This window comes from Pelophylax lessonae (genome assembly GCF_965119305.1).
Source record: "Pelophylax lessonae genome assembly, chromosome: 6".
In the NCBI taxonomy this organism is placed as follows: Eukaryota; Metazoa; Chordata; class Amphibia; order Anura; family Ranidae; genus Pelophylax; species Pelophylax lessonae.
Window position 1 is genome coordinate 230,300,377 of NC_138773.1, and position 19,955 is coordinate 230,320,331.

The 19,955-nt window shown below is 44.2% G+C and overlaps 1 protein-coding gene across 6 annotated transcripts in view; it reads right to left on the bottom strand.

The window, feature by feature from the left end:
• HDAC4 (histone deacetylase 4) overlaps positions 1–19,955 on the bottom strand; it is a 666,648-nt gene that overhangs the window by 242,410 nt on the left and 404,283 nt on the right. For all 6 annotated transcript variants that reach the window (XM_082260868.1, XM_082260870.1, XM_082260869.1 and 3 more), the window contains 2 exons: positions 11,932–12,053; positions 7,555–7,686 (listed from right to left, as the gene is read on the bottom strand). In XM_082260868.1, the coding sequence (XP_082116994.1) occupies positions 7,555–7,686; positions 11,932–12,053 (254 nt within the window). The remainder of the gene's footprint in view (positions 1–7,554; positions 7,687–11,931; positions 12,054–19,955) is intronic.

Genomic DNA, 19,955 nt, shown 5'->3' on the forward strand with positions numbered 1-19,955 from the left:
GTCACGGCCGTGTTGGATGAAACGACAGGTGAGGCACCCTCTCTTCTTGCATTGAAAAGTGCCCACCCTGTCACTGAAATAGGACCTTATGTCCATGGACCTTTCAGTCGTGGGTTTGTTGACTTTGCTGGGGGCTATGTTGTTTTTGATGGTCTGTGCCCTCCTGTAAACCACCTGGGGAGCTGCGGGGAGATGGGGGCCTAATCTGGGGTCTGAACGTAATATGGACCAATGTTTCTTCAGGATGTGAGTAATTTGTCTATAATTGTTATTGAACCCGGTAATGAATCGGGCTTGATGGGTAATTTTGTTCACTGTGGAAGTGGACCCGGATGGATGAAGGGAAGATAGGTTCCTGCACTCAGTAAAGGCTTTTTGGACCAACTCCTCAGGAAAACCCTTTTCCAAGAATCTCACGTTCATCAATTGGCCCTGGGTCTCATAATATTACAAACGGGAACAGTTTCTGCGTAACCGCAGGAACTGTCCCTTGGGTATATTGGTCTTCCAGGATGGGTGGTGGCAACTCTCATAATGGAGATAAGAGTTGCCAGCCACCGGTTTGGTGTGATTCAGAGTCACAATCAAGTTGTCGGCGTGTGTGAGCTCTAGATCTAGGAAGACCAGACGCACAGGGTCAATGACGTGGGTGAAAGACAGACCAAAGGTATTCCCATTGCAGTGATCCACAAAGGCCTGAAAGATGTCCAGATCACCGTCCCAGATGATCAACACGTCATCTATATAGCGGCCATAATAGATTAGGTGCCTTGAAAACGGGTTGTTGCGCCAGACCTGAAGATCTTCCCACAGACCCATCGTAAGATTGGCATAGCAGGGTGCAAAACTCGCACCCATAGCTATGCCTTGGGTCTGCAAGTAAAATTTGTCTAAAAAAGAAAAATAGTTGTGCTCAAGACAGAAACGTGTGCCCTCCACTAGAAAGGATACCTGGCGGGAATTAAGTTGGCCGTCCTTGGTGAGGAAGTGTTGCAGGGCTCGAATGCCCACGTCATGGGGAATAGACGTGTACAAAGAGTACACGTCTAGTGAGGACCAATGATATCGGCTATCCCAAGGGTAGTGTCTCAATATGTCCAACACGTGGCCCGAGTCGCGAATATATGATGGCAGCTGTTGCACTACAGGTTGTAGGAACCAATCAATATATTCGGACAGGCCACTGATAAAACTGTTGGTTCCTGCCACAATGGGCCTACCTGGGGGGTCCACTATCAGTTGCACTATCAGTTTTTAACACTACTCTATCGTCAATCATTGTGAGGAAAGGCTCCCTAATTGAGAGGGCCTGCAATTCGCTGACTCTGCAAGCTGACGTAACTGCAACCAGAAACACAGTTTTTAGAGTGAGTCATTTTACTGACATCTCTCAGGGACTCAAAGGGAACAGTCACTAAGGTCTGAAGGACTAGAGATAGGTCCCAAGTAGGACATGATCTGACAAACATTGGTTTTGACCTGGCAATAGCCCTGAAAAACCTTGCTATAACAGGCTTTTCCAAAAGGGAGTACTGGAGGAAAACACAAATGGCCACAGCCTGCACCTTTAAAGTACTAAGGGATAGACCCTTGTCGGCACACTCCTGAAAAAATTCCAGAATAGATGGAACATCGGGAGACCATCTTTGATTTTCCAACAACCAAGAGTTAACTTTCTTCCAAACCTTGTAGTATATAGCTCTTGTGACAGACTTCCAGGAACTAACTAGGGTCTTCACAACTTTGTCTGAGAACCCCTGGGAGCTTAGTATCTGCTCTTCAGATACCAATCCACCAAGTTTAAGGATGCTATCTGAGGATGACACCGGACCCTGAGTCAACAGGTCCTGTCTCAAAGGGAGAGCCACTGGAGGTTTCAAGGCTAGTGTCTGTAGTCGCGAAAACCATGGCCTTTTGGGCCAAGAGGGGGCTATCAGGATCAAATTGGTGTCTTCCAGAAGAAATTTCGGAGGACTGCGGGGATTGGTTTGATAGGGGGGGAAGGCATAGCAAAGGATGAATGGCCAGGGATTTGCAAAAGAGTAGATCCCCAGAGACTTGTCCCTTGGTTTCAGGAAAAATAACTTTTCTGATTTGATGTTTGTTTGGGCTGCAAAAAAGGTCCACCTCTGGGAGGCCCCACCTGGCGGTAATTTCCGCAAAAAATTCCGGGTTGAGGGACCAATTGTCCTGACATACTTGGTAGCGACTGAGGTAATCTGCCAAACAATTCTGATACCCTTTCAGATCAAGTGCTGAAATGTAGGCTAGATTTGCCTCGGCCCAAGATAGAATCTTTTGGGCTGTGAACTGCAAGGTCTGACTTTGTGTACCCTCGTGTCTGGTGAGGTGGTGGCGTCCTCTGACCTCTGCCTGAAATTCCTCTAAAGCTCTCTGCACTGCCAGAAGCTACCTTTGATTTCATGAAGCTCTTGCCTCCACCGGGGACCCTTCTCCCTGCGCTATCTCGTTTTGAAGATGGGCTCCCCATCCAAAAGAGCTTGCATCCGTCGTTATTCTCCGGGATATTGGAATGACCCATTCCAGCCCTTTGGTGAGGCGGCGACCTCCACCACTATAGGGTTCTCTTTACGTTGGAGGAATTCGTACCTTCAATTCCAAGGAACTTGGAGACCCGTCCCAGTTCTTTAGAAGGAATAACTGAAGAGGACATTAGCAAAACAACGCCAAAGGCACAGGTCATAAGGCCTACGGCTCTTGAGACATCTCTGAGCGAGACCCACTGGTTGGTTTGCAAGTATGCCATCATTTGAGCTGTCTTTGAAACCTTTTCCTCCGGAAGAAAAATCTTTTGATCTTGCGAGGAAATCTCAAACCTGAGATATGTCACTCTTTAGGAAGGTTTCAGAGAAGACTTCTCTTTGTTGACTATCCAGCCTAGCAACTGCAGGAACTTCAAAACCATCTGGAGATGCTTTTCTAGTTTTTGACACAAATCTGCCACCACTAGGAGATCATCCAGGTATGGGATGATCAGAATTCATTTTTGTCTTAACAGGGCCAACGCTTCTCTCAGGACCTTTGTAAAGATACATGGGGCTGATGACAACCCAAAGGGCAGTGCTTGGAACTGAAAATGTCGGATCTCCGATCCCAATTTTACTGCTAGTCGTAGAAACTGATGGTATGCTGGGTGAATAGGGATGTGCAAATAGGCATCCTTTAAGTCCAGCGTTTACATAAAGCACCCGGGGCAAAGCAGATTTCTTATGGAATATATTGATTCCATGCAAAAGTGCTTGTATCTGATCAACGGATTTAGAGAATGCAGGTTTAATATCAGGCGATAATTCCTCAAGGGTTCCCAGGCCCTGCGCAACAAGATATCCCCTCTCTTATCCATGGGGTCTTTAAGTGTACCCATATCATCAAAAGCTAGATCCATCCTTTTGGAAATTTTTGAAAGAGGGGCATCCAACATAGGATACTTGTTCCATGGCTAAACTTTGTCATCATCGTAAGGAAACCTTTTCAGATTGCTGGAAAAAATGGTTTCCTTTCAGGATTCTCCCATTCTAATCTAACTGTATCTAGAAGGGAGTTGTGCACAGGAAAAACCCTGGCCCATTCATTCCCTCATAAACAAGATCGTGTTTTGATAACTGAACTTTCTCCTCTTCAATTTCAAGTGTAACAGACAGCCTTTAACAAATCATCCACATTCTCTAGTGACAACTTGTACCTAGAGCCCCTGACTGATTCCCTATCCTTAGGCTCTTCCCCTGATCCTGATTCCTCCTGTGAGGAATGGGGAGACGCCGACTCCTCTATTGGATTCTCACAACCCGCACCTTGTAGCTGAGCTCCAGCCACAGGCCTAACAGAGGCTTGACTCTGAGTGGGAGTTGGCATCTTGTCAATAAGGGTTTTAAAGGAACTAAAAGTAGAGGAAAGATCATCTCTAACTGAAGTGAGCATCTTTTGAGAGGATATCATTGGATCAGCCTTTACTAAACTGTCTATGCATGAGTGGCAGACCACGAGGAGCTCAGCTTTGCCCTACAACTGCACACTTCCGTTTGGGTGGTTGCGCCTAGACCTTGTCTGGAGCCTTGGTCTGTAAAGAAACAAAAGAAAATACAGCTATGATGGAGGAGAGAAAACACCACAGGAAGTGCAGGAGGGAAGAGTCCCCAGGCTTACCTGAGAGGGGTTGGTGCCAGAGCCTGTGTCCGCTGCCTAAGCAGTTACTGCAGAGGAATGCATCCGGCTCTTTCTTGTGTCCACAGCCTCTGCTGGGTGTAAGCAACACCAGCCGCCCAGCTGTCTCCTATCCGCGCTTGAGGGAGACTGGAACCAGCATCTCCGGCGCATGCTGGTGACATCACCCGCGACCGGAAATTACCTTTCCACTTCCTTGGGCCAGGGAGAAACGCAGGAGCTCCAGCCCTTCCGCCCTACACACCGGAGCTGTGCACAGGAAACCCCTTTGTACAGCAAACGCTCTCCTTCCCCTACATGGCCAGCCAAGCTGCCTGCAAGGATGCTGCCATGGGTTTGGATAGAGGTTCCCTTCTGCTTACCCGGATGCCACTAGTGGTCTTCGCCTTCCCCAGGCACTGAGGACAGGAGAGAAGCAGCCACCAATAATTTTAACCTCCCTGGCGGTTTGATTAGGTCAGTATTTTTGAATGTCAAAGTGGTACATTGTTTTGCATGGAAACCTGTTGTTTTATAATGTAGGCCTGTAATTCCTAGGAATAACTCACTTAAATCTGTCCAAATAAGAGTCTAGTAGACATCCTGGATATGATAAAGTTTGAAAAAGAGAAATCAAAAAATATATAATACATTTTATTCAATAATTCATCAAACCAAAAACACTGAAATTTGTCCAAACAAGGGTGCCACATTGCTCATCACTGTAATACTAGACACTGCATTTTGGTTTAGTAAACATCCCGGGTATGAAAGGTTTTGAAAAATGGGACTGGACAAAGTCCGACGTCACAATCGGGACAATAGAACCTTGTTTCCTTTGGGATTTTCCTTCCACTGTCATCTCGCTTCGAGCAACAAACCACGCACATCCTTGTAGGTGCTGACTTTTTCTCGGTTGGGGGGGATGTAGGGGGGAACGCCAACAACCCGATGTCCAGCTCTATTCACAGCCATTGATGTTTGGTGGTTCACAAAGATACGTTCGGCAACTTTCCAAATGAAGTCAGAATAAATCACAGGCTTGTCACTTTTTTTGTTTTTTTTGAGCAGAATGTTGGCATTCCACAAGCCTTGCTCAAGAAGATGTCTGACAATATTTCTTGTAGTACTTTTTTGCTGTTTCCTCATTGCTGGGTAGAATGTCATTGCTTGGTTGGCTCTGTCGACACCTACCATGGTGTTATTGTAGTCTATCACTACTTGTGGTTTCACAATTTCTTTCCCACCTTTCGTGTGTACCATAACAGTGGAGGTATTATGAAATGTACTCATTAGGCACACATCTTTCTTGTCACGCTATCGCAGTGCCATCATTTTGCCTTTCTGCCAGGCAACCATTTCTCCAGTCTTCAGCTTCTTATTGCCAAACGTTGGTGGCATGTCACACGGTTAGCCCTAACAATACCATAGGCATCCGTTTTGTTTTGCAGAAGAAACTCAAAGTTCAGGAGACGCATTAAAAGTTGTCGGTTGTTACACAATAGCCCTAATTTAGCAATAGCTCAATGAATGAAAGAACGGAAGATATTGCCATTCCATAGTTGCTGTATTTTGGATTGAATTTTGTTCCTTTTACAGTGTATATCAATGAATTCAAATGTAGCCAGTTGACGATTCGCATAGCATGTAGGATTTTATCATGCCCTCTTTGATGCAATGTATTGTACCCAGCTGAGCCTTCCTTTGTAGGACATTAGACTTTCACCTATGCTGATATCTTTCTGGCACATAGCTATGTTAGAAATTATTTAGAATCATTTGAGATACTTCCCAATTTTTCTTTAGTTTTGGTGCAATACGAGTAGTTTCATCAAATTCTTCGTAGTTTTCGAAGTGTAAATATTTTATGATCAGGGAAAATCTGTACTATGACATGACCGTGCCAAAGAATGGAGTGGCAAGTAATGTATTAGTTGTCCAAAACCACTTGTGCAGGGGTTTCCCCACCACTCCCTGAAGTATTATTAGGCCCAGAAATTTCCAAATGTTCTCTGATTACTGGTTCCCACTTTCTGCTTCTTGGAAACTTCCGATGCAGAGCAGCTAATTGTTCCTCTTTGTATCGGTTTGTCTCAGTAACTATTTTTTCAATAACCTTATCGGTCAAAAATAGTTGTAAGTATGCCAAGGGGTTGTAGTGTTCAACGTCTACTTTCATACCAGGTGCTCCAGTGAATAGGAATCTTGGGGGCGCTGCCTGATCTATACCGCAGTCAATAGAGCACCAAGTTCGCACATCACTGAGCTCAGTTGCAGAATCATCGCTGTTATCACTTTCAGTGTCCGATGACGAATGTCCCCAAGAAACACTATCGCTCAATTATTCAAGTAATTCCAATTCACTATCGCTGTTTTCTAGCTGGTCTAAAACCGCTTTTGACTTAAATGAACGCTTTTTGGAAGCCATGGACGTTCTCAGGTTTCCAGGTAGAAAGAACACTAAAAGTGCAGGCAGGGCACTGGACAAATCACTAGGGAGAAAACTGAGGTGAAATGGTTTCATACAGTAATGTAATCATGACAGATTACAATGTGTATATTTGTGTTTTGTTTTTATTTTTTTGAAATTCCCGTGGGGTTCCACCCCCCTGCGCCGCGGCGATCACAGGGAAGGGAACCCGGAAGACGAATGGTGGCATCGGCCGGAGGACAGAGCGGGAGGACATAGGGGGATCGTACGGACAAGGTAAGTAATCGCTACAGGGTAATCCTGAGTGTAGCTCGGGGTTACCGCATTCGGTACTGTAAATTAACCCCGAGCCACACTCTGGATTACTGCCAAGGAAGTTAAGGTATGGGGTATCGCACTGTGCAGGAGAAGTCAAATCAAAGATTCTTTCCCGAGTCTCCAAAGGACAGACCATAAGACCAAAAAAACAAATTTCCAGGAAGAAACACTAATACTGAAGGGGGGGGGGGACTAGGGGACCAACTTTTAGCTGGTGGGGTTACCAGGTTTCCTGTCCTGGTAGGAAGAGCCCTAGGTCTCATGGGCTGTCCTGGAAGATGACTTGAGAAAAAAAAGTGACAGCCCAGGTGCTTACAATTTTACAAACAAGTCATCAATGGCAATTTCTAACAAGTTGCCAATGAGCAGGTAATACTGAACATTGATGGAATGCTTTAACAAAATTATGTTAGAACGAAGTTAGAAAAAGACATGAGATTACAATCACCTGATCCAGCTGATTTAAGCTCTAGCAGTATACAGAAAAACCAAATGGCCAGGATGGCTTTTTTTGGCTTACCGCTACGGTTTCCACGGAGTTAAGGGTAATGCCATGGGTGTCAAACAGCTACCTCCATCTTCGATGTGAACATAAACAGGGAATTTTTTTTCCTGAAAACTCACTTAACACAACTATCCCTCACCAGACATATCCAAAGGACGCTTCTTCAGAGAAGTCACACCAGGACCATCTTTTCTTCTTAGGAGGGGGCTGCTTCTGCGCTCTGCAACCTTCTGCTTCAGTCTGGAACGTAACTTGAGATTGGGCTCAGATGCTGAACAGAGCAAGACAGCGAGAGAAAAATGTGAAAACCAAGAAGCTGCCACATATTATGCAATTAAATAGAAGGAAAAAAAAAAAAAACATGATATATGTGATTTCTAAAATAATCAAAAAACTAAGTGCACTGTAATGTTAATTTGAGTTAATTCTAGAAAAAGTATAATAGGGCAGTACTGTGGCAGAGGGGTTAGTGCTGCCCCCTTGAGAAACAGAGTTGCTAGGTTCAGTTTTGGCAAGCACAATAAATTATTGAGGTTTGTATGTTCTCCTGCGCTTGTGTGAATTAAGAACAGGTGCTTCAGTTTCCTCCATTAATGTGACTATATCTACTAAATGGTTTGCACCTAACTAGGCACTAGAAGGAGTCAACAAAATATTTCTCTGTAATGCCTTCAAAATGTACAAGTGCTAAAGTATTTTAGGCGAGGGCAGCAAAGCCAACCCTACAGGATTCATTTTCTTTTGTTCAACCAGCGGGTTGAACAAAATAAAATTAATCAAGTCCCCCATTAACAGATTCAAGGTGGATGGGGGAATCCCTCCCGCAGAGCTATTGTATTCTGGCAGCAGGGAGGCTTCCATACCATCAGAATACACTCATCAGCAACACCAAATATAGCTGGCGTCCTTGATGAAACAAGATTTTTCCAACAGGCTGGTTGCAGAGAAATAATTTAGGAGAGCAACTTCTGTACAGCCAGCCTGCCAATAGATGGATTGAAATTCAGCTGGTTCAACAGGGACGACCAAATTTCGATCCATCTATGGCTGGCGTAACCCTTGAATAAGTAATTATTTAAAACTGTATTCTCCTGCATGGTCTTAAAGAAAATCTGCTGATTTGCCCATCAGGGCAAAGTTTTAGGTTTTCTTAAATGGGTACCCTCAAAGCAAACCTTCCCCCAAACGATCCACTGGCACCTTGTTCACCTGGAGGTTAAACTCTATATTAGCTTCATGTCAGGGCTTAAAACAATGTAATGACCTTTTCCCCTTCCTCATATTACTACAGTGTTCAAGACCTGGTAATGTGTCCAATCAAGCCAGTTCTGCATGCTAGAGGAGGAGAAATGATCACATGGACCCCATACCTAGAAATACCAGATATTTATCAGCACTTGTAGGAAGCAAATGGGGTGTGAGCACAGCAAAAGGCAAGTAATGGTGGGGCGCGGCAGTGCCCCATCAAGAAAACCTGTCACTTTGCCCCAAACAGGCAACATAACAGATCTGGTATAAAATATTTGAATTTTGTTTAACCCTTTTTATTACAAGTCCATGCAAAACCAGGACATCAGAAACCAACGATCACATGGCGACACAAGTTTTCTTTTTATTCCAAGGAAAAATCTTACACTAACCAGACAAAAAAAACAACAACACAACAATAGACAATTCTTAAGCCCTATGAAATTATTTCAAACCGCATGATATCCCACTTACTTAATCCAAAAAATATTTGTTTAACCACTTGCCGACTGCTCACAGTATATTTACTGCGGCAGTCGGTCCCGGCCAGGCAGAGTGACGTAGGTCTACGTCGCTCGCCTGTCACTCCTTCTAGAGCCAATAGCGGGCGAGCGCGCGCCCGCCGAGGCGCGCGCCCGCCGAGGCGCGCCCGCCTCGGCTCGTTCACGGAGGAGTGTGGGAGTGTGACTGGCGGACCCAATGTCCGCCGGTCACACTACGATCGCCGGTACAGCGGGAGAAAGACAGAGCGGATTATGTAAACAAGCCGCCTGTCAGTTCTCCCTGTGTAAAAATGAAGATCAGACGGTTCTACTATGTAGAACCGTTGATCTTTGTTTTTACACCAATAGCATTGTCCCACTACCCCTCCCTGTTCAATACAGTTAACCCCTTCCCTGCCAGTGTCATTTTTGCAGTAACAGTGCATATATATAGCACTGATTACTGCAGTAATGTCACTAGTACCCCCAAAAGTGTCAAAAATGTCAGTCAAGGGTCCGATCGGTCCGCCGCAATGTCGCAGTACCGCAAAAAAAATCGCAGATTTGCGCCATTACTCGTTAAAAAAAAAAAAACACCAAAAATGACAAAAATCTTTCCCTTTGTTAGCAAACGCGATAACTTTTGCGCAAACCAATCAAAATACGCTTTTTGCGATTTTTTTTACCAAACATAGGTAGCGTAAAACAAATTGGCCGAAAATGTTAAAAAATTTTGATTTTTACATTTTTTGGGGGGGAATTTCATATAAAAAAAAGTGAAAAATATTATTTTTGCAAAAATTACGCTCTTTTTTTGTTTATAGTGCGTGATCAAAAAATCGCACAGGTGATCAAATACCACCAAAAGAAAGCTCTGTTTGTGGGAAAAAAAGGACGTGAAATTTGTTTAGGTACAGCGTCGCACGACCGCGCAATTGTCCGTTAAAGTCACGCAGTAAAAAATCGCAAAAAACCCCCTGGTCTTTTAGCAGGAAAATCCTCCGGTGGTAAAGTGGTTAAGGTTGTGCTGTTTTTGTCCTTTTTTGTACTGGAAGTGAAAGCACACACTGCCAAGGACTTGGTTATTGCTACTCTAAAAAAAGCAAGGCATTTGTAAGCCATGTTATCAAAAGGATCTGAGTTCTGTTCCACAAGATATATTCCCAGTGGAATATATCTTTGGGCACCAATGTAGGCTACCTATAAACATAAGATGACGAATGGAAAAAAAAAAAAACAACCAGATTGAGTTGAGCACTGTGTCTATGAGTGCCCTGCAGACACTGTTGCTTGACACCTCTGGAAAGTTTAAGGATCAAAAAGGATAGAAAACCTTGTGTGAATGCCATTGTTTGCCTAAACCAGGCTTTAACCCGCAGTGCCTTCCTGCTTCCATCACTCTTTGTAGGAATAAACAAAAATTGGCCAAACCAAGCAGTTTACAGTGGCATTAGCTTGATAGTTGTCTGAGGGTTCTTGGATTGTGTATGCACAGTCCCTCTTTGCCCAGAGCACAGCAACATGCTTGCTTTAACCTCCCAAGCCCCCCCCCCCCCCCAAGTATATTTTTCCTGTCCTCCCTCGACACACCAAAAGAAATACCTACTACTTCCCAGAATAAAGGTGCAGGCATGGTACAGCCCTGGAACAGTCAGAGCTGTCACATGACCAAATCTATAGCACTCTGAAAGCTACAAATCTGAAGAGTTATAGCAGACACTGGAACTTCCTTCTGCTCCCAGTAAATAAACAGTGAACAGGGGAATAAAAGTAAGGGAAGCGCATGCATCTGTAGAAGTCTGAATTAAAGTGAACCTGTTAGGACAAGCACATATTCACCTTAATCACAGACAAATGACTGAAAATAGAAATTTTAATCATGACCAATTTTGGCTGTTCCCATGTGCATATATACTTACAAAAAATAGTTAAATAAAAAAGGTACACACTGGTGAGACTAATGCTTTTCCTTCATATGCATATGTTGTCTTCATTTAGAAAAAACATTCATTATACATGCTAATGCGAGGCCTATCCTGACCCTGATCATTTAAAAAAAAATTTAGGTCATAGAATGAAGGGACTTTTTCTGTGTTTTGTGGTGCTGGAAACAATTCGGAAGCAGCCAACAATTAAACTGAATGCTCTATAACTTTCTTAAAGCCATTCTACTGCATACATGGCTCCTGGAGCATTAAGCAGACCATAATATACACTTGCATTAATATCTCTACACAGTGCTGTAAATCCAGGTGTTTCTCATGGGTCAAAGTTTCTTATCTAAGAAACTGGAAACTCAACAGCCACATTAAAATCAATCAATAGCTTTCATACTGGTGAAAGCTTCCGCTGGTACCCGACTTAACCCATGGAACCAGCTCAGCCCACTGCCTGAGAAGACCACATCAAATAAATATACTAGAGGAACATTAATAATTCACAAACATTCCTGTAACTACTCATAAGGCACACAAATGGAAATGGGTGTGGGGGTAAAGAACAGCATGAAGAGACAGAGAGACGAGGAAAATAATAAATGGATAAATGTGGTAAGGATGAGAGTGAAAGCAGTCAATGAGGGTAGTAAAAAGAGGAGACATCAATAATAAAACCAGGTGTAATGTCTTACTTGTCCTCACCATGCACACAGTACGCAAAGGGTGTAATGAGATGTAAACAAACATCTACAATTCACTGTAATGTAAGTGATTCCAAAATAGTCCCTTTAGGAAACAGTCAGGTCAGTAGCTAATATACTGAACCATAGCAACTTTGCCAATGCTCACCTGTCTTTCTTAGGGGGAAGTCATCCTTTGAGTCATACATTCCCAAGACAGGATGGTGGTATGAACCAGATACCCCTCCCTGAGGTGGTGGACTCTGGTCCAGGGAGCTATGCTGAGTTTTCCTGTGGGTTAGGATGGTTATTGGAATTAGTAACCATTGCCCTGATAAACTCATACAGCATTCAGCATCCATATCAACTGTAAAAAATCCTCTGCTAAGATGTCCTTAAAACATAGACAGGAATGCTCTCACTGCAAATCACATACAGTTTTATCTGTGCAGAGATTCAGCACAACACAGAGATCTTAGACAAATTTTGCTGATCTTTCTCCAGTCATTAATGGTTTTATATTTATACTCTCACAAATTATCAGCTTCAATAAATTACAATGCATTTTATTTGGGAAAAAAGATTTCCAACAACAGTGATTTAAGAAAATAAAATGATGACAAACAAATACTGTGACCTTCCATAGCGGAAGTATTTTATATGTATCTTTTTCTATTCCCTAGATGTTGGTGCCCTATTACGCAAATTCGGACCAGAGCTGCAGAGTACCTGCACCTTTCTGCAGGACAGTGTGGCCACGCACATGGTGGCCAAACAGGAAGCTGGGCAGAGAGGGGGAATATCCAAGTTCTTGTCAGTATTTGCATAATATAGGACATTTTATATCTATATCTATTTCTTTGTAGCCAACAAATCTTTATGATTACTGGTTTGATGGTGGATGCTGTGTTTTCTACTCGGTTATAAATAAAAACTTTTGAGCCAGACAAAAAAAATCCTTACAGCTTTATACACATCACTCACCTGTAATGAAGGATGCCCCAGACTGTGCAAGCCCACTGGATCCTGGAGAAATCTTCATGGCAGGGATGTCCTGTCCCATTTCTGGCTCTGAACTTCTGGTACTGCAATGTTTATTAGCTTCGGGTCTTCAAGCAGAACATCAGTACAGATGGTTTGATGGGGACCCACCCCCTTACATTGGAAAAGTGCTTTCATCAATTACACTGCCTCATTCACAGATTGTGTTAAAAAAAGCAGTATAATCGATGAAAGAACTTTTCAACGGAGGAGGAGGGGACATGTCCCCATCGGACCATGTATAGTGCTGTTCTGCCTAATGACACAAAGCTGTTAACCATCACAGCACCAGAAGTATAGAGCCATATAATTTCTCCCAGTTAATGCTCTCTGCACAACATGGGACATTCTTAAAGGATGTTTAAACCCTTACACCTTGTAAAACAACCAATACAGCTTAAAATAGAAATCAAAGGAAAAACATTTGTATATATAATATTTTTAAAACCATACTCTGTTCTCAACCGAACAGGGAGGCGAGGAATGAGAAACAGCAGTACACTGATTTTTGCCAGTGAAAGGCTGTGCAGGGGGGTGGGGGGTGTCAGCACAAGCCTGATTATTAGAGGAGAGCAGACTGAGTTCCCAGCAGAGCTACAGAATTGACCATGCTGTGCTCTCATGCCTAATGTGGTCAGTTTTAACAGAAAAGCGAGTGAATGGCAGGAACACCAGGTCATTTATGCAAAGGAAGCAATTCAAAAGAGCAGGATACCTTTTTCCACAAAGCAGGCACATTATCAGGGATGTGAAATGTTTGGTTTACATATTGTTTTCAATTACAGTAAGTGCAGTGACAAAAGCTGTTGGGATTTTTTTTATTTTTTAGCTAAACTTCAGCTTTAAAGTATATATTTAGAAAAAAAAATGTATTTTTGTCTTACCATAAAATCCTTTTCTCTGATGTTCATTGAAGAACACAGCTCCATACCTTCTTGACCAATGAGTTTAAGCTGCTCTCAATAGGAGTAGGACAGAAAATAAATTTGACCACGCCTATCGGGCAGTCACAGGGGGTATACTCCCACTTTCTGCTATAGGACTTCAGTTTTGTAAAAAGCAGTGTCAGAAGAACATAAAACCCAACTCAATAGAGGGGCGGGTGCTATGTCATTTAATGAACATCAGAGAAAAGGATTTTATGGTAAGACAAAAAAACAGTTTTCGCTTTCGTTCATTGGCGGACAAAGCTCCATATCTTCTTGACCGATGGGACATCCGAAAGCAGTGTCAATATGAGGGGTGAGAATAACAAAGCAAGAAAAAAACAAAACACTTCCCAAAGGCTAAGCATAGCCAACCAGGCAAAACAAGCGCTAAACCAGGAACAACTGGAGCTCACCTGACAAAAAAAAAAAAAACAAATACACCCTAAGAGTCGGTTCACACTAAGGCGACACGACTCTGTACTACTTCGGGGGCGACTTGTGCACTGCCATGTACCACAACTTTGGAGCGACTTGCAGGGACTTCACATAATGGAAGTCTATGCAAGTCGCTCCGAGGTCGCCCCGAAGTAGTACAGGACCCTTTTTCTAAGTGTGTCGCTCCTATTAGAACGGGTCCTGTAGCGGTCAATGGACCGCGAGGAAGCGCGACTTGTCAGGTTGACAAGTCGCCTGACAAGTCCCGCTAGTGTGGACCGGCACTCAGAGGACTAAACCTCTCCAACAGCGGTCTGCAAAAACTTACGGCCAAAACAAGCATCCGTAGATGTCAACGCATCCCCCTTATAAAATTTTGTGAAAGTGTGCACAGACAACCATGTGGCTGCCTTGCATACCTGCTTCACTGAAGCCTGATGATGGAAGGCCCAGGAGCCACTAAGCGCTCTAGTAGAATGCGCTTTAACAGGAAAAGGAGGATCCTGACCCATAATGGAATAGGCCTGCACCACCGTCTGTCTGATCCATCTGGAAATGGTTGCAGCAGACACAACCATCCCCTTACAGTGTCCATCCGTAAGGACAAATAGAAAATTTGATGTCCGGAACGACTCAGTCGCCACCAGGTACACCCTGATTGCCCGAACCCCATCCAAAGAATGTAAGGCAATCTCTTTAGGATGCTTAGGGCACAGATAAGGCAACACGTCTTCAATTAAATGGAAGCCAGAGACGACTTTAGGAAGGAATGACTGACAGGTACGAAGCACCACCTTGTCTCTGTGAACCACCAGGTAAGGTGAACGACAGGACAACGCAGCCAGCTCGGACACCCTGCGCGCAGAAGTAATAGCCAACAAGAAAGCTACTTTGTGTCAAAGTGAGCAGAGGAATCCCACGAATATTTTCAAAGGGAGGTTTCTGAAGAACAGACAGCACCAAATTGAGGTCCCACAGAGGCAACGGAGACCTCACAGGGGGAGGCAGGTGGTGGACTCCCTGAACAAATGACTGAACCAAGGAATCTGTAGCCAACGAGCGTTGGAAGAAAATCGCCAGGGCTGATATCTGGCCTTTGATGGTACCCAAGGCCAAACGCTCATCTACACCTCTTAAGAGAAACTCCAAGACACGAGACACCAAAAAGGAACGGGGTGTCTCGTGTCTTGGAGTTTCTCCCCCGAGACTCACAACGTAATGTACACCCTCCAGTTTTAATGATAAATCTAACTAGAAGTAGATTTTCTAGCTTTTAACAACGTAGGTATCACCGATTCAGACACCCCTCTATCCTTCAACACCTGGCTTTCAATAGTCAGTGACTGTAAAGCAGGATGGAAGATCGGTCCTAGAGTTAACAGGTGTTCTCTGAAAGGGAGTCTCCAAGGGAGATCAGTGAACAGCCGTACTAGGTCTGCGTACCAGGACCTGCGAAGCCAGTGCCACTAGGATGACTGGAATCCGTTCTGTCTGGATCCTTCACAGAAGTCTTGGCAGAAGAGTCAGCGGAGGAAATGCGTACATTCGACGATAATGGCTCCAAAGAGCTACAAGAGCGTCTGTGGCATCGGCAAGAGGATCCTGAGACCTTGCTACAAACCTCTGCATCTTCCTGTTGAGACGAGAGGCCAACAGGTCCACATCGGGAGTCCCCCACCTGAGGCACAGTTGATGAAACACCTCCTGGTGGAGAGACCATTCTCCGTCATCCAACTTCTGCCGACTGAGGTAATCCGCCTGTCAATTTTCCACCCCTGGAATATGCACTGCAGAGGTGGCTGGAACAAAGCGTTCTGCCATTCTGAGAATGTCGGCAACTCCCAGCATTGTCCGATTGAATCCTCACTAGGTGCCCCTGCAGACGATAAGTCCAATCAATTAGGCAAAGCCTGATCACCCAAATTTCCAGGATATTGATTGGAAGACTGGACTCCTCCAGAGTCCAAACCCCCTGAGCCGGACCTGTAGTAGCTGCGTCTTCCAATTTTAAAGTTTCCTGCACTGATACAATCAATGCATCCACCAGCGCCTTTTCATGCGTGACTGTAGTGGAAGAGGAATTATCCTTACTATCAGTGGACACAGACCCAGTAGGGTGACTCGCATCCGCAATGGCCAAATCCATCTCAGACTCAGAGGAGGCAGAGGATGCAGGTGGAGGATGCTTTTTACTAGTCCTATTTTTGAGGGTAAAATCTACTTTAAACACATGTGACTGCAGGACTGCCGTCATAGCAGACAAGGCGGACAGGGACCCTGCCAGTCCCGCAGCCTCAGAGAGGAGGTCAGGGGGTGACACATGCTCAAGGGACTCCATGGTTAAACCTGGAACTGCCAGCAAAATATCAACCCACCTCTGCACCAGCAGTACAAGTCCCAGTGCACCAAAATTGCTATAGCAGCAAGATCGTGCCAAATAGCCCCTCTGCACGGACTCCCAACCCCCTTCACAGATGCGGATGCAGAGTGTCAGGCCGCACGCCATGCGGTGATCAGAGAGGAAGAGGAAGTTCACAGAACTGCCACTAGAGGCCCACTGCCGAATCACCTCCCCAAAGACTCCAAAAATATGGCCGCTGATTGATAGTAATGGGAAACTACAAGAAAATAACAGACAGACTACACATACATGGCCGCCAATCAATACAGCAGCCATCCACAACAAAATGACGACTGCACGTGGCTCCCAGAACCCTTCAAGGACCACCAGGTACAGTTAGACCACAGCTAGGGACCCCCACCCCACAAAAAAGAAAAAACGCGTTTGTGTTGCTGGCGGCACACCCCCCCCCCAGCACCTGCTCGACACCCCCACTATAAAATCAAGCATGACCGCCCTGGGGGGGGAAGCCAGGTGTGGGTAAATGGGGGGGGTGGTCCGTAGAGGGACCCCGATATTGAGCGGGAGCATAAAGTGGGAAGGAAGGGCACTTGGAGGTCCCACCAACCCAGGGAGGGGCCCACGTCCACCCGAGGGCCCACCAGAGGGGCAGGGAGACACTACTTACCGCACCATGGGACCAGGAGGGCACCACTCCAGACAGACCACCCATCTTGGCATGGGGGTGCTGCGGGCCAGAGGTATGCTGCGACTCAGGTCATAACTAGGCTGGTGACCAGGGCGTTTAACTCGCCAGCCAGCCCCCATCCAGTGGGGCTATGTCGCAGACAACCCAGCGTGGAGCAAAGGTCGGGTCGCACTCGCTGGCAAAACTTGGAAGACCGTAAGGATCTAGGCTATCCAGTCCATTGCCCAGTCCGGCAGTTAATTGTAGTTCTTACAGGAAGAGAAAATAATAAAAAGAAAAACATTTTGTTAAAAAAGGAATAAATGCTAGGACCAGAGATCCCAGCAAAGAACTGAAGTCCTTTAGCAGAAAGTGAGACTATATGCCCTGGAACTGCCCTATAAGCGTGCTCAAATTTTTTTCCACCTACTGTCCTACTCCTATGAAGAGCAGCAGAAACCCATCGGTCAAGAAGATATGGAGCTGTGTCCGTCAACGAACGAAAGAGAAAAGGTTTTTTTTTTTTTTTTTTTATTGAGTGGCGAAGGGTTACACCCCTTCTGTCAAGTTTTTTTACTGGTGATCGTTCTTAATGAAAAACGTGAAGATCCAACAGTTTAGCATTGTCCCCAGAGCATGATGTAAGGCAAAATCTTCAATGGGGACACCTGTTCCAGGGCCAACTGTCTAAGAAGAGGAAATGCCCTTATTTCTTCTAACTCCCATTTGCGTCTCTGGGACAGGAAATGAAGGGAACACACTACTCAAAACACATACATATAACATGCTTTAAAATGCCTTAGATACATTTTACAAACTCGATTATTTGCATTCAAATATGTACCATAATGATGGATATACAGTACACACCTCAAATTTTTGTAAATATTTTAGTATACCTTTTCATGTGACAACACTGAAGAAATGACACTTTGCTATAACGTAAAGTAGTAAGTGTACAACTTGTAAAGCAGTGTAAATTTGCAGTCCCCTCAAAATAACGCAACATACAGCCATTAATAGCTAAACCGCTGGCAACAAAAGTGAGTATACCCCTAAGTGAAAATGTCCAAATTGGGTCAAATTAGTAATTTTCCCTCCCCGGTGTCATGTTACTTGTTAGTGTTACAAGGAATCAGGTGTGTTAAATTTGGTGTTATCGCTCTCACTCTCTCATACTGGTCACTGGAAGTTCAACATGGCACCTCATGGCAAAGAACTCTGAGGATCTGAAAAGGAAAATTGTTGCTCTAAATAAAGATAGCCTAGGCTATAAGAAGATTGCCAAGGCCCGAAACTGAGCTGCAGCATGGTGGTAATGACCATACAGCGGTTTAACATGACAGGTTTCGCTCAAAACAGGCCTCACCAAAGTCGACCAAAGAAGTTGAGTGCACATGCTCAGCATCATATCCAGAGGTTGTCTTTGGGAAATAGAGGTATGAGGGCTGGCAGCATTGCTTCAGAGGTTGGAGGGTGGGGGGGGTGAGTCTGTCAGTGCTCAGAAAATACGTCGCACACTGCATCAAATTGGTCTGCATGGCATCATCTTCTAAAGATGATGCACAAGAAAGCCCGCAAACAGTTTGCTGAAGACAAGCAGACTAAGGACATTGATTACTGGAACCATGTCCTGTGGTCTGAGGAGACCAAGATAAACGTATTGGTTTAAATGGTGTCAAGCGTGTGTGGCGGCAACCAGGTGAGGAGTACAAAGACAAGTGTGTCTTGCCTACAGTCAAGCATGGTGGTGGGAGTGACATGGTCTGGGGCTGCATGAGTGCTGCCGGCACTGGGGAGCTACATTTTCATGAGGGAACCATGAATGTCAACATGTACTGTGACATACTGAAGCAGAGAATGAGCCCCTCCCTTTGGAGACTGAGCCGCAGGGCAGTATTCTAACATGATAACGACCCCAAACACACCTCCAAGACAACCACTGCCTTGCTGAAGAGGGGGTACTTACTTTTGTTGCCAGCAGGTTTAGACATTAATGGCTGTGCGTTGAGTTATTTTGAGGGGACAGCAAATGTACACTGTTATACAAGCTGTACATTCATTACTTTACATTGTAGCAAAGTGTAATTTCTTCAGTGTTGTCACATGAAAATATATAATAAAATATTTACAAAAATATGAGGGGTGTACTCACTTTTGTGAGATACTGTGTGTAGATATATATATATATATATATATATATATATATATATATATATATATATATATATATTTTTTTTTTTTTTTAAAGACTTTGTTTTAAATAAGAAAATTCCCTCCTAAAAACGGATAAAGTCATAACGGGGTAAGTGATCACATTTTTCAATTGATTTTCACATGGTTCTATAACAAGTTAGCAAAAAGTGATTTTCAACAGAAAAAAAAAACAAAATCAGGCAATTAAGTATCTCATGTGCTTCTAAGCTAACAGCCAATCATAAACAAAAATAATCTAGACACCAAGAGCTTATTTTCACACTTCTGTCAAGATCTGCATCTTTGAGCATTAGAAAAATTATGTTCCCTGCAAGGGCACATAGAAAACAATGTGCCTTGTTCACACAGCTTTCAGATGAGATCCAGTGCTAAAATCTGCAACATATCAGGGTTTCTCCATTGTGCACGGCTACTCACCTTCTGCTCCATTTCTCGCTTTGGTGCATAGTAATGAATTAATCAACACTAACATTTCAATACAGTAAACAGTGCTTTGCTCTACAGTGCAGGTAGTTTGAACTGGCCCTAAGCGTAAACATAAA